General features: G+C 50.8%; 2 protein-coding genes across 2 annotated transcripts in view; one reads left to right on the forward strand and one right to left on the reverse strand.

Annotated features, from left to right (window-relative positions):
• Positions 1 to 217: 217 nt before the first annotated feature.
• Positions 218 to 11,753, forward strand: LOC108789139 (uncharacterized WD repeat-containing protein alr3466-like). The gene is made up of 9 exons (XM_018559076.1): positions 218 to 445; positions 699 to 834; positions 1,287 to 1,476; positions 5,046 to 5,154; positions 6,575 to 6,606; positions 6,821 to 6,920; positions 7,609 to 7,674; positions 9,459 to 9,551; positions 11,619 to 11,753. The coding sequence occupies exons 1-9, from the start codon at positions 218 to 220 to the stop codon at positions 11,751 to 11,753; spliced, it is 1,089 nt and encodes a 362-aa protein (XP_018414578.1).
• Positions 11,754 to 13,982: 2,229 nt separating this feature from the next.
• Positions 13,983 to 14,973, reverse strand: part of LOC108789187 (protein ADP-ribosylarginine hydrolase-like) — a 5,812-nt gene continuing 4,821 nt past the window's right edge. The window contains exons 7-8 of the mRNA XM_018559136.1: positions 14,458 to 14,672; positions 13,983 to 14,162 (exon numbers count right to left, since the gene is read on the reverse strand). Coding sequence (XP_018414638.1) covers positions 14,005 to 14,162; positions 14,458 to 14,672 — 373 coding nt within the window. The 3' untranslated portion in view covers positions 13,983 to 14,004. The remainder of the gene's footprint in view (positions 14,163 to 14,457; positions 14,673 to 14,973) is intronic.

Consider the following 14,973-nt stretch of genomic DNA (forward strand, 5'->3'; position numbering starts at 1 on the left):
TCAGAAGGAGAGGTCAGCAGAGGCAGCTTTATGTTTTCATCATGGAGGGTTCCTTTAACAGATGTGTCCCCATGGTCTGCCCACATCGGGGTATGTTAGGTTTGGAGTTGGATTTCGGTAGAACGGAGTCCACAGTTGTGTGATATCTGTGTGCAGTCCTCGTCATACGTTCATTTGTCTGGATGCTGCCCGTATAGGAAATAGAAGGACCTGAGAGATGTCCGGATTACTGGTGACGCCGCGTCTGAGGGTGAATCCAGGACGCCCCTCTTCCCGACTCCTGAGCCCAACTGCCAGTGAAATCTTCTCTAAGCCAAAATTTTATACCAATGAGAAGTTTATCTCCATCTTGTCTTCCAGTGACTGCGGCGAGGAGGTCCTAAGCTGTCAGTTTAACCCATCGGGGACCCTGCTGGCAGCAGGACTCATCACCGGCACCATCAAGGTATTAGGAGGAGGTGTCCTTATATGGATCTGTGCTTTGCTCATGTGGAATCTGTGCTTTGCTCATGTGGAATCTGTGCTTTGCTCATGCCCCCAGATTTCACTACAATGAGAAACCATTTTATAACCTGTCCCCATAACATTGTATATCGGTATGTGATACATCCGGTGATGTGGCAAATAAGAGATCTCTGTACACTGTATTGGCGTCATCTGTAGTTCTACGGTCAGACGGGTGTCATGTGTCTCTGCAGGTATACATGGTGTCTGATGGAAGCTGTGTACACACTCTGAAGGATGGGCAATCGATTACAGATCATCTTCCGGTCACAGCGCTCAGATTCCACCCCAGCAGACCCAGTGCCAAGGGGGACCTGCTGCTGGCCACATGTGAGCGCATTGTTCTAAAGTTTGATCATGATGGGTTCTCTTTGATCATGACGGGTTCTCTTTGATCATGACAGGTTCTCTTTGATCATGACGGTTCTCTTTGACTATGACGGGTTCTCCTAGATCATGACAGGTTATTTTTGATTATGACATGTTCTCTTTTTATATATGACAGGTTCTCTTTTTATATATGACGGGTTCTCTTTGATCATGACAAGTTCTCTTTGACTATGACGAGTTCACTTTATATATTACAGGTTCTCTTTTATCATGACGGGTTCTTTTTTTATATATGACAGGTTCTCTTTATATTTGACAGGTTTTATTTGATCATGACAAGTTCTCTTGGATCATGACGGGTTCTCTTTGACTATGACGGGTTCTGGCGGTACTTGTATGTCACATTTCGTCTCTCAATAATGTCGATGATCTGATCTTCCTTCCTGTGTCAGATGCGGGGGGTCAGGTGAAGTTCTGGCACCTCTCCACCCAGAGCTGTGTGCGCTCCCTGCAGGAGGACAGACAGACCTTGTCGGCCACCTTCAGCCCCTCCGGCCGCCATTTCCTAACAGCGGGATCCGGCGACGAGATCCTCGTGTACGACGCGGAGAACATGATGTGTGTGAACATCTGCCAGCCCAGGTCTGTGCTCTTATGATCTCTGCACTCCCTCCCGATCCCTTCATCTCCCACCGATCCCTTCACTCCCTCCCGATCCCTTCCCTCCCCCCCGATCCCTTCATCCCCCCCCGATCCCTTCATCTCCCACCGATCGCTTCACTCCCTCCCGATCCCTTCATCTCCCTCCCGATCCCTTCATCTCCCACGATCCCTTCACTCCCTCCCGATCCCTTCCCTCCCCCCCGATCCCTTCATCCCCCCCCGATCCCTTCATCTCCCACCGATCGCTTCACTCCCTCCCGATCCCTTCATCTCCCTCCCGATCCCTTCATCTCCCACGATCCCTTCACTCCCTCCCGATCCCTTCCCTCCCCCCCGATCCCTTCATCCCCCCCCGATCCCTTCATCTCCCACCGATCGCTTCACTCCCTCCCGATCCCTTCATCTCCCTCCCGATCCCTTCATCTCCCACGATCCCTTCACTCCCTCCCGATCCCTTCCCTCCCCCCCGATCCCTTCATCCCCCCCCGATCCCTTCATCTCCCACCGATCGCTTCACTCCCTCCCGATCCCTTCATCTCCCTCCCGATCCCTTCATCTCCCACGATCCCTTCACTCCCTCCCGATCCCTTCCCTCCCCCCCGATCCCTTCATCCCCCCCCGATCCCTTCATCTCCCACCGATCGCTTCACTCCCTCCCGATCCCTTCATCTCCCTCCCGATCCCTTCATCTCCCACGATCCCTTCACTCCCTCCCGATCCCTTCCCTCCCCCCCGATCCCTTCATCCCCCCCCGATCCCTTCATCTCCCACCGATCGCTTCACTCCCTCCCGATCCCTTCATCTCCCTCCCGATCCCTTCATCTCCCACGATCCCTTCACTCCCTCCCGATCCCTTCCCTCCCCCCCGATCCCTTCATCCCCCCCCGATCCCTTCATCTCCCACCGATCGCTTCACTCCCTCCCGATCCCTTCATCTCCCTCCCGATCCCTTCATCTCCCACGATCCCTTCACTCCCTCCCGATCCCTTCCCTCCCCCCCGATCCCTTCATCCCCCCCCGATCCCTTCATCTCCCACCGATCGCTTCACTCCCTCCCGATCCCTTCATCTCCCTCCCGATCCCTTCATCTCCCACGATCCCTTCACTCCCTCCCGATCCCTTCCCTCCCCCCCGATCCCTTCATCCCCCCCCGATCCCTTCATCTCCCACCGATCGCTTCACTCCCTCCCGATCCCTTCATCTCCCTCCCGATCCCTTCATCTCCCACGATCCCTTCACTCCCTCCCGATCCCTTCCCTCCCCCCCGATCCCTTCATCCCCCCCCGATCCCTTCATCTCCCACCGATCGCTTCACTCCCTCCCGATCCCTTCATCTCCCTCCCGATCCCTTCATCTCCCACGATCCCTTCACTCCCTCCCGATCCCTTCCCTCCCCCCCGATCCCTTCATCCCCCCCCGATCCCTTCATCTCCCACCGATCGCTTCACTCCCTCCCGATCCCTTCATCTCCCTCCCGATCCCTTCATCTCCCACGATCCCTTCACTCCCTCCCGATCCCTTCCCTCCCCCCCGATCCCTTCATCCCCCCCCGATCCCTTCATCTCCCACCGATCGCTTCACTCCCTCCCGATCCCTTCATCTCCCTCCCGATCCCTTCATCTCCCACGATCCCTTCACTCCCTCCCGATCCCTTCCCTCCCCCCCGATCCCTTCATCCCCCCCCGATCCCTTCATCTCCCACCGATCGCTTCACTCCCTCCCGATCCCTTCATCTCCCTCCCGATCCCTTCATCTCCCACGATCCCTTCACTCCCTCCCGATCCCTTCCCTCCCCCCCGATCCCTTCATCCCCCCCCGATCCCTTCATCTCCCACCGATCGCTTCACTCCCTCCCGATCCCTTCATCTCCCTCCCGATCCCTTCATCTCCCACGATCCCTTCACTCCCTCCCGATCCCTTCCCTCCCCCCCGATCCCTTCATCCCCCCCCGATCCCTTCATCTCCCACCGATCGCTTCACTCCCTCCCGATCCCTTCATCTCCCTCCCGATCCCTTCATCTCCCACGATCCCTTCACTCCCTCCCGATCCCTTCCCTCCCCCCCGATCCCTTCATCCCCCCCCGATCCCTTCATCTCCCACCGATCGCTTCACTCCCTCCCGATCCCTTCATCTCCCTCCCGATCCCTTCATCTCCCACGATCCCTTCACTCCCTCCCGATCCCTTCCCTCCCCCCCGATCCCTTCATCCCCCCCCGATCCCTTCATCTCCCACCGATCGCTTCACTCCCTCCCGATCCCTTCATCTCCCTCCCGATCCCTTCATCTCCCACGATCCCTTCACTCCCTCCCGATCCCTTCCCTCCCCCCCGATCCCTTCATCCCCCCCCGATCCCTTCATCTCCCACCGATCGCTTCACTCCCTCCCGATCCCTTCATCTCCCTCCCGATCCCTTCATCTCCCACCGATCCCTTCATCGCCCACCGATCCCTTCACTCCCTCCCGATCCCTTCACTCCCCGTCACCTCTGGCCGTACAATCCAGAGTCACAGCTCATCGATTACCTTTTACTGCACGGCGGAAGCTGTAGAGGGACCCGGACATGTGACTGCGATGTTCAGGGATCGGCCAGCAATGGCTGGAACATGCAGTCACTGAATACTGAACATCTGATGAAACATTTTTATATGAGGCTTTTATCCCTTTGAGAGTTTTGGACGTAAGAGATCCGTCCTAAGAAACTTCGTCTGAGCTTGTAGGTAGGGACTCACCACTACCGGTATTTTGGTATTGAGTACGAGTACCGGAAGTCCCATTCAGGAAGCCAGGCGGCGTGTAATGACTCGCACGCGGTTTTCACTAGGGGACGAGAAAGCATGGAGCCGGCTTTCTGGCCAATCAGGAAGCCAGGCGCTGTGTAATGACGTGGCGGCCGGCTTACCGGGCAGCGTGTAATGACGCGCTGCCCGGCGTCCTGATACCGGGAGTATCGGGCTAGGCATCGGAGCATTTGGGCGAGTACTCGGCACCGATTACTAGTATCGGTGCATCCCTACTGGTAGAACAAATCCCTTACGTCCAGCTCCCCGCCCACCGCTATTACCAGCTGTCAAAATGACAGCCGGGATCGGCTTTGTTTTACACAGCGCGAGCAGCCCTCAAATATACAGCCGCTCCTGTGTAGTGTGACACAGTCTGCGGGTGTCGTGGATCATTACATTGTATTTCATTCATATGATGGAGGTCAGAGGTCAGACCTTTCATCTGCATCACTTAAAGAGACAATACAAGAAAAAAAAAATCAAATACCGTATATACTCGAGTATAAGCCGTCCCGAATATAAGCCGAGGGTGGGAAATGAGGCAGCTACTGGTAGATAGATACCTATAAAATTACATGAACTTTTTAACCCTTTGTTTACCCTAATTAACTCCTCCCCATGCTGATTTTTTTTATTATTTCTATTTTTTTAAACATTTATCTTTTTAGTTGGTTTTTATTTGTTTTGTTTGTCACTATTTTCAGTGTCACCTAAAAAAAACAAACATTTTGTCATTTGAAGTGACCCCTCGTTCCGTCTTCCGCAGCCCTTCCCCGTCTGTGATGGACGGTCACCGCTCTCGTATCTTCGCTCTGAAGTTCCACCTGTACAATGAGCGGAACTTCATATCTGGGGGCTGGGACAACACCGTCCAGGTAACACAATACCCCCCCCGGAGTCTGATCAGGGAAAGTGGGACTACGGACAACACTGTGTTTTGTTTAGTTTCGGGTGGAGAGGGGAGGAGTCTCCGTTTTGTCGGGATTCTGTCTAATGGGAGAGATTTCTTTTCACGTCTTGTGTGGTCACCGGACCAGGAAGTGACGGAAAAATCTCTCTGATGGAGACAGAATGAAAAAGAGAAACACTTTTTTAATTAAAGCGGTGAGGGGTTAGAACCTCGCTCCTGACTATGCCATGTATGGAGAATTTCTTCAGTATGTGGTCACTGGGACAGGAAATGGGGAGAAACCTCCATCATTCCCTTCAGTCTCCGGCCTTCCCTTCAGTCTCCGGCCTTCCCTTCAGTCTCCGGCCTTCCCTTCAGTCTCCGGCCTTCCCTTCATCCTCCGGCCTTCCCTTCAGTCTCCGGCCTTCCCTTCGGCCTTCCCTTCAGCCTCCGGCCTTCCCTTCAGCCTCCATCATTCCCTTCAGCCTCCGACCTTCCCTTCAGCCTCCGACCTTCCCTTCAGCCTCCATCATTCCCTTCAGCCTCCATCATTCCCTTCAGTCTCCGACCTTCGCTTCAGCCTTTGGTCTTCCCTTTAGCCTCCATCCTTCTCTTCAGCCTCCATCATTCCCTTCAGTCTCCGGCCTTCCCTTCAGACTCCGACCTTTGCTTCAGCCTCCGACCTTCGCTTCAGCCTTTGGGCTTCATCATTCCCTTCAGTCTCCGACCTTCCCTTCAGTCTCCGACCTTCCCTTCAGTCTCCGGCCTTCCCTTCAGTCTCCGGCCTTCCCTTCAGTCTCCGGCCTTCCCTTCAGTCTCCGGCCTTCCCTTCAGTCTCCGGCCTTCCCCTCAGTCTTGCACAGTTGTACCGGCTCCTCTCCTCTTCCTCTGATGTCACTGCACACTGGGAGCTTCTCACAATGTACATTAGAGGCTGCAGCAAGTCAGATAGAGCTCCGCCCCATTTCCTGGCTGCAGGGGGACGTCCAGCATCATCTAGCACTTTCCTCCCCAGCCTGACTGTCCCTGTCCCACCCCTTGCAATCATTGGATTCTAGGTCCATGGAGACTCCGCACCCCACGTGGCTGTTACCTAGAGTCGGTCTTCATGCAAATACCTCCCTGCCTATTAACATTCTGCTCCTTTACATTGACACAGGCATTTTGATATTTGCATAGCTCCTCCCAAGAGCCGACCCACTGCTTGCATCAGGGCTGAGGGCTCTTGAGAGGAGTAATGAGGCCGGGTGCTGTGATGTTATCAGGAAGCGATGTACAGCCCCCTGCCGGCCCCTCCCCCCAGCCGGGATCTGCCTGTATAATGGCTGTCTGTACATCATGACGTGCACTTAGGCCCCTTGCTGACGTCCGGCCGGGATAATAAATACTCTTTGTGTGTTTTGCAGTTCTGGGACATCAGGCAGAGACATTCCCTAAGGTAAGTGCGGAGCGATCTGGCCACACGTGTTACAATCTAATTGTACAATTTCCTTTAGGCTCCCCCGGTGCGAGGGCCCACGGGATTGGATACCGATTGAACAGATTGTGTAGATGGCTCTTTGCCTTGGCTGGCCTCAGTGTGTAGGATGAGATTTGTCACTGCTGTGTTGTGTGTTCCGGTGACTACATGTCTCATCTCTCCCCCTTTCCAGGAGACTCTCGGGCCCCCATGTGTGCGGAGATGCTTTGGACATCGATCCGGACACAGAACAGATTCTGATTGGGTCATGGAGGAAGGAGGAGAACCTGCAGGTGAGATGGGGGGGGAATACGGAAGGGGGAAGAGGGGCAGGCAAGTGATGGACTAGATCAGGTTGGTAGAAGAACTACAAGTCTCAGCAGACACCTAAGGTCAGGGATAGAGAGCAACAGGGAGTCTAACACTGGCCGCACACTTCTTATTCCTCTGCACCAGCTATGATAGGGTTAAAGCCTTCTCCAAGAATGAATCCGGGCCCCACACCTAACCTATTTGCATTCTTTGTGTGTTTTGGGGGAGTTACTCTCCTAAGTTGACCATTTGCGTCCCACATTGGTACCATTTCTCGGTTCCGGGGACCGGTATTCCCGGCGCTGTAGATGTGCCCATGCCAGCCAACCCCCTCCCCCCCTGAGGTCCCTTTGGGCTGGAGTCATCATCTGCAGACTCCCTTCAGGATCCTAAGAGGAAGCAGCCAATAGGAAGTGTTTAGATCATGCAGAAGGACCCCACCTACTGGGAGGCAACCAGGGATCCGAATGTCACATGACTGTGGATTTAGGTCAATAAAAGGGACATTTAGGGTTTAGTTTTTATGCCATTGATCAGTTAGAAGAGAGTGTGGATGAATGGGGAAGGGGGGGGGGTGCACTAATTATCTCATAGACAGAAGACATTATTGGAGCTCACATGTTGAATTCAGTGGTGTTCACTGTTATCACTTCCTCTTGCCTTGTACAGATCTGGGATTCTCAGAGCGGACAGAAGATCACCACCATTCCCGACGATTTTAGGGGTCCTTCCCGGGTGAGTACGCTTCATTTATTGGAAGGATGCTATTTGCACGGCACTAGTGCCCCTAGATGGCGCTGATGAGTATACATCCTTAACTCGTCAGCGCCATCTAGAGGTGGGAGTTTTAAAAATGGAGCCCCAAATCTGGGGTATAAGGGCGTTGGTTATATGTTTGCCAGCACTATGTACTTCAATTTTATTTATAAAACATTCGCAGAGCCGTTCGTTCTGTGCGAATCTTTTACATTCACTCCCCATTATGGCCACTAGATGGAGCTGAGGAGATTCCAATGCTCCCCGGCTCCATCTAGTGGCCATAATGGGATGCAAGTTTTTGCACAGACGGAATGCCTCTGCGAACATTTTATAGATATTAAGAACCAGAGGTCTTGCTGCACTCCTTACCGGAACATCCAAGAGACCCGTGTAGATGGGTGGGTGCTTGTAGTGAACACGGATGGCATCGTGAATAACTCAAATGAAGAAATAAAGGCACCAGCACGCCAAATAGTGGTTTAGGGTCCCCTTCATCAGGCTCAGAATGATGAAGGGGACCCTTTGAGGCCCCAAAAGCGCTTGCATTGAATGGCAATGTGTCATTAAATGGACTATTGCTAAACCACTATATGGCGTGCTGGTGACTTTATTTCTTCATTTTATAAATTTATCCCTGTGTGTCACTGACCACCTCACAGCTCATATACCGTGTTTCCCCGAAAATAAGACCTAGTGCTATCTTCGGGGATTTCTGTAATATAAGACCTACCCCGAACTAGGTCTTATTTTCGGGGTAGGTCTTATATTACAGAAATCCCCGAAGATAGCACTAGGTCTTATTTTCGGGGTAGGTCTTATATTACAGAAATCCCCGAAGATAGCACTAGGTCTTATTTTCGGGGTAGGTCTTATATTACAGAAATCCCCGAAGATAGCACTAGGTCTTATTTTCGGGGTAGGTCTTATATTACAGAAATCCCCGAAGATAGCACTAGGTCTTATTTTCGGGGTAGGTCTTATATTACAGAAATCCCCGAAGATAGCACTAGGTCTTATTTTCGGGGTAGGTCTTATATTACAGAAATCCCCGAAGATAGCACTAGGTCTTATTTTCGGGGTAGGTCTTATATTACAGAAATCCCCGAAGATAGCACTAGGTCTTATTTTCGGGGTAGGTCTTATATTACAGAAATCCCCGAAGATAGCACTAGGTCTTATTTTCGGGGTAGGTCTTATATTACAGAAATCCCCGAAGATAGCACTAGGTCTTATTTTCGGGGTAGGTCTTATATTACAGAAATCCCCGAAGATAGCACTAGGTCTTATTTTCGGGGAAACACTGTAGGTGTCTGAATCTGGGGGGCAAGCAGCTTCCAGTGGCACCTCCAAACCAGCTTTATTGTAACCAGTGGAAGAGAGACTCCTTAACCTGATATGTTTCACCTCTTACTATGACCTAATAGAAGAGATAAGGTGGGGAAGTGATGACAGTGTGGCCGGCACCTATGACTGTAGTGTGTAGCTTGGGACCTTGTGGATCAGAGTTACCAACTTTTAATCAAATATGTGTCTAATCTTAATAAACTCTTCAGTGAATGTCCTGGATGTATTTAATAAGTCAAAGAGCAGCACAGACATTGCGGTGAACCTTAACAGCCAATCAGTAATCGTCTTTCTCCCGATTGGGCTCAGCTGCTGGATTCTGATTGGCATGAACCACTCTCCTCATTGTTCCCTGTATAGCTTTATAAATCTGCCTTGAGGTGTAAAAATCTCTGAATGCTATTCCCGACTTATAGATTTATGGCTGTCGCTGGCTGGGCGCTGGTCACATGGTCGCAGCAGGAAGTGACATCAACATGTGCCGGATTATTGATCGCAATTCATTCATGGTATGTATATATATAGATGAGATGTTGCTGTGATAGATCATCAGATTTCAGCCCAGGGTACCGGAGTATTAAAAGCAGCCAATGAGATATTTTATAAAGCCTTTGTTTATCAGGACACGGAGATATACACTGAGCGGCCAGATTATTACGACCACCCCATCAGTACTTCGTGACTCCACGAGATGGTGAAAGGTGATGCGAGGAATCTGACACTGCGCTGTTGCCCTTCTGTTGTCTTGTACCAGTCTTGCCCCTCCCCCGTTCTGCCCTAACATTGACTAGTCGCTGACGGCCACAATTCGCACGTTCAGACCCAGATTTTTGGCTGACAGTCCGGTCTTTAAACACTTTAACAACAGCCGCTCTTGAACATTTAACGAATTCTGCTGTTTTGCTGATACTCGCTCCATGGCTCAGAGCGCCAACAATCATCCCGCGCTCAAAGGCTGTTACATCGCGTTGTTTCCCCGTATCTTCAGAAACAAATCACTTCTACTGTTGTGGTAAACAACCCGCTTCCCTGTGTATAATGGTCTGGCCCTCTAGCAACTTCAGCGCCAAATTATAGCTAATTTGCCTACAAACGTCAGGTGGTCATAAAAATCTGGCCACTCAGTGTATATAATAATCCGGCCACTCAGTGTATACAATAATCTGGCCACTCAGTGTATATAATAATCCGGCCACTCAGTGTATATAATAATCCGGCCACTCAGTGTATATAATAATCCGGCCACTCAGTGTATACAATAATCTGGCCACTCAGTGTATACAATAATCTGGCCACTCAGTGTATATAATAATCTGGCCACTCAGTGTATATAATAATCCGGCCACTCAGTGTATATAGATAGATAGATGGATAAAGAGAGATGGATAGAGAGAGAGAGAATGATCTGCTGTGTGCTCTGATAGATATGGCTTCATGTGCCCTGGTATTATATACACACAAGTTTGGTGTCTTTTTTTCGGAATTTTCCTCCCTTGCAAACTGTAATTAGATCCTCCGTAAGATTAATTTCTTTGATCACAGAATCCCATTGACCAATGGGGGACGGGTCAGTGCTACATTTTATTGGTGTACCTGTTCTTGCTGCATTTAGGAAGGGAATAGGAAAAGAGTTTTATATTGTTTCCTGGGTGGAGGATTGACGAAGAAGGTGGTGGTGTTACCCCCAAAGGTAAACCTTGGGAGTTTGGTAGATATTCTTTTAATAACGTGCCATAGTGTTAGTAAAAATGGGCGTTGCCAGAATATATGGAGTAGTTTTCTCCTTACCTGGGGTTTGGTAGCTGTTCTTCCCAATAAGTTCATGGAGATTCCCAAAAGATATGGCATGGTGTTCCCCTTGCCAGGGAAGGGGGGGATCCCTCAAGATAATCCCTGAGTTTGGTAGCTGTTCTTCCCAATAAGTTCATGGACATTACCAGAGTAGTGTTCCCCTTGGGGGGGGATACCTTAAGATAATCATAATCACAGTGAGTTTGGTAGCTGTTCTTCCCAATAAGTTCATGGACAATCCCAAAAGATATAGAGTAGTGTTCCCCTTGCAAGGGAGGGGTGATCCCTCAAAATAACCCTGTGAATTTGGTAGCTATTCTTCCCAATAGGTTTGTGAACATTACAAGATATGGAGTGGTGTTCCCCTTGCCTGGCGAGGGGGGTCCCCCAAGGTAGCCCCCTGTGAATTTGGTAGCCATTCTTCCCAATGTGTTCTCGGACATTACCAGAAGATATAGAATAGTGTTCTCCTTGCCTGGTTGCATCTCCAACACATGGGGAAGACTGTAGAGAACATTTGGTTACGGGTTATTGGACCACCCTACCACCTGGTCATGGATTCTTGTTGGTGGGTGCAGAAGAACGTCCTATGGTGAACCAAGGGTGGTTGTGAGGAGCAAATATTGCTATGTATGTTTGGCACAAGTCTACACTGAGACACACTTTTGCAGGCACCCCACCCCCCAATGCTCACCATGAGATTTTAGTGATTGGGTTTACTTCTACTTTGCCTCTACATTGACCCCTTCAACAGGCGCTCACTCTTCTCTCTTTTTCTCTCCAAGACCCGGGGGACCCTGATCGATCTCCCTGGTGGAGTTTATAGTCTGGACCTGTTCACTTCTGGTGCACCTCTCATGGCCGTGACCTCCAGTCACATGCTGTTCCTGCTCCGCCCTACTGGGAGCGCATTTTCATAAGCCAGTCCACCGGTTCCTTTAACATTTTGAAGATAAAGACGAGTGGCTGTTCCTTGTTTTTCCTTTTTTGTTTTTGTTATCTGACCTTTTGAAGAGTATTTCTATTTTCCCTCATTTTTTTTGCAAAAATAGTGGAGTTTGGCCCTCAATGGGACAGAAAGTCGTGTGTACCAATAAAGTTCTTATCCGCTCCACCAAAAAATGTGCTTTTGTCTTCATCCTCATTGAAAAGAATTCCCATCTCGACAGGAAGTGAGTGGAAATCACTTCAGAGGGTCACTGACAACACCTGACGGGGGCTGTAATATTTTGGGTGGAGTTGTGCTTTAAGAGACCAGGGTAGGGGGGGGGTTGTTGAGTCACACTTCTGCTTGCTGTGTCTAGAGTTAGTTTGGTTTGGTTGGTTTATAACATAGGTTGTGGATCGATTTGGCCCTCTGATGTTCTCCTGCTTGGGCTAAAGGCCTCCAGCGTAGATGGTGGACAAATGAGCAGACGCGATCCGACCACCATTAAGAATCTGCACAGCAGTGTTTTTCTAAATACGAACACTGCAGCCAAAAATTCAATGCAGATGTAACTTTACTGTTCCGGACAAACATACAAGGAGTCCCTGCCTGGGACCTCCTTCTCTACAACTAAGCCCAGTCTTTTGGGTGAAACGAGTCGGAGGAGGACATTCCAGGCAAGGACTCCGTGTCTGTTTGTCCAGAACAACAAAGTTACATCCACATTGACTTTTAATGGAGTGCTACCGGCTTTTTCTTCCTGGATTCACTGGCAGCTTTGGGTATAGGACAAGCCCCTGCCGGCCTCTCAAGGGTGACAAAAAAAGGCATTAATGGCTGGCGAGGGGCGACCATATTTCTATATATGGCTCCGAATATTGCCAACATTAAAGTGTATGTAGAGAACGATTTTTTATTTTACAGAATAAGGGTTAGACCCTGTGTCATACTTTTATTACTGCTCGAGCCCCCATTGGGTAGATTCACCCTCTCTATATGTCCTGGTGACCATTGTCACAGAGGCAGCGAGTAAGAGGAAATCCAAAACTTTCAAGCTCAAGTATTTTTTCACCTGAGTACACTTATACCAGGGTTGGACAAATTAATACCAGTCAGTCCAATTCAGGAGCCTCCTGCAGTGACAACAGCTAGAGAACACCTGAAAAGTTAGGCACCAGATGTGAATTGTAAGCGGCATTGGCCACCTGGCTCCCCAAATGTGTCCCGCTCCTGACTTACAATACTGCAAATATGTTCTTTGGCAATGCATGGCAAAGCAACAGGTTCTCTTTAATGCCTCCTCGCAGCAGCACATACTCGCCCTTCATTCTCTGCCCCATCACTCCATTCAGTTACCCCAAGGGAAGAAAATACTTGTACTTCTGGGAGGTGTGGGGCTCGATTCCCCGTCCACGCATGTGCTAGCGCTCATGAGCTAAGTAAAAGTTGAGTATGTGCTGCTGCATGGTATCCCCGGTCATTGGAGGGGCCTCGTCCTTCCTGGTGGATTTTATATTACGGAGACATGGAACAAGATTCAGAACACCCAAATCTACACAGTGGGCGGGAATAGACAATTCAATTATAGGGGGGGGGATACCACCAATAGTCTGCCCTGGCTGTCTCTCCTAGCTGTCTCGCCTCGCGCTCTCTATCCCCTGGCTGTCTCGCCTCGCGCTCTCTATCCCCTGGCTGTCTCTCCTCGCGCTCTCTATCCCCTGGCTGTCTCTCCTCGCGCTCTCTATCCCCTGGCTGTCTCTCCTCGCGCCCTCTCCCCGGGCTCACCTTGCTGTATTTTGCTGTGTACACTAATATTCTTTGATGTAATACATAGCACTACAACCCCCAGTATCCTCCAGAAAGGTGTCGGGGGAGCTCGGCTCAGCAGACTCGGGCTGATAGGTAATCATGTGTGCACAGCGAGATAAATATACCAACATGGAATAAAGGGGCCGCCCTTCCCCCCCTTCCTGATCCACCAGCATCAGCTCTGAGAGCTACTCATAGATCACCATCTACCTAATGGGCACCCCTGAGATAGAGGAACCCTATGGGTGACCAAACCCATTAGACTCCACCTATCACCGGAGTGTCACCTTTGGGTGGGCTGACAAATTAGGAACACATTAGTCCATGAATTGGTGTTTTATTGGACTGATATTGATCCAGCCCAGTGTGGTGCTGAGGCCGAGTCTCTATAGGTATCGGTCCGCAAGCTTGGAGGCCACGCGGCTCCTTCACCGTCAGTGCCCGGGCCAGGCCAGCTTGTGGAGCGATCCAGCTGCACTCTCCAGTCTGTCTCTGTACTCCAGCTCGCTGTAATTCCCCTTCGGCACCCCTGACAGTCCATACAGAGCCCCCCAGCAGCAGCCGGCAATCACGCCCGTGGAGTCGCTGTCACCTGAACACGGAAGAGGAAAAACATGAGAAGCTGCTGAAGATTGCGTCTGCCATATAAAGAGCCGTGCTGGTCAACCAGTCATCAGTGAAGTGCAGATTCTACCCAGCAAGCCTGTGATTGGAGGAAATTCCCTTAAAATGTAACTTTAGCCAAAATGACATTTACAGATGAAGTCTGTCAGTAGCAGCAAAGCCGACATTCGGAAGGCAAACCCGAACATACCAATCGGTATCGTTATTGAGTAGGAAGCAAAGCCTGCTTATGTATCTTTGATGATAGGATTGGATGGGCTCACCTCCATGGAACATGGAACGGCTGCACAGCTCCTCCCATGAGTCTCCTGCTCCTAACAGGGCATCATACGCAATCATTGGAGCATCATGGCCACTCCTCCCCGCCCAGTCATCCAGACACCAGCGAGCGTACTCCCTGTCCCTCTCTTCAGGGCCGTACAGAGCAGGGAACACAGCCGTTCCGGAGCCCCGGGATAGACCCCTCTCTGCCAGGTACCTAATGAGGAAACACAAGGGTCATACTCCCAATGCAGTGACATCATCAATCGATACGATTCCACAGCTCATTATAATTCAGGGAACCCTTCACATCAGGCTTTGGCCCAGAGGAGCTTACACTCTAATGTCCCCAACCCAGGCACGCCCATACTAATGTCCACACCCACTCTAATGTCCCCACCCCAGGCACGCCCATACTAATGTCCCCACCCCAGGCACGCCCATACTAATGTCCCCACCCCAGGCACGCCCATACTAATGTCCCCACCCCAGGCACGCCCATACTAATGTCCCCACCC

The sequence above is a fragment of the Nanorana parkeri genome, unplaced genomic scaffold (genome assembly GCF_000935625.1).
Source record: "Nanorana parkeri isolate BGI_ZX_2015 unplaced genomic scaffold, ASM93562v1 scaffold379, whole genome shotgun sequence".
Lineage (NCBI taxonomy): Eukaryota > Metazoa > Chordata > Amphibia > Anura > Dicroglossidae > Nanorana > Nanorana parkeri.

Coding starts and splice junctions, on each gene's coding strand:
- LOC108789139 (XM_018559076.1), top strand. CDS start 218: ATGTCCGGATTACTGGTGACGCCGCGTCTGAGGGTGAATCCAGGACGC. Junction 5,155..6,574: donor GCTGGGACAACACCGTCCAG/GTAACACAATAC, acceptor TGTGTTTTGCAG/TTCTGGGACATCAGGCAGAG. Junction 9,552..11,618: donor TTGATCGCAATTCATTCATG/GTATGTATATAT, acceptor TTTCTCTCCAAG/ACCCGGGGGACCCTGATCGA.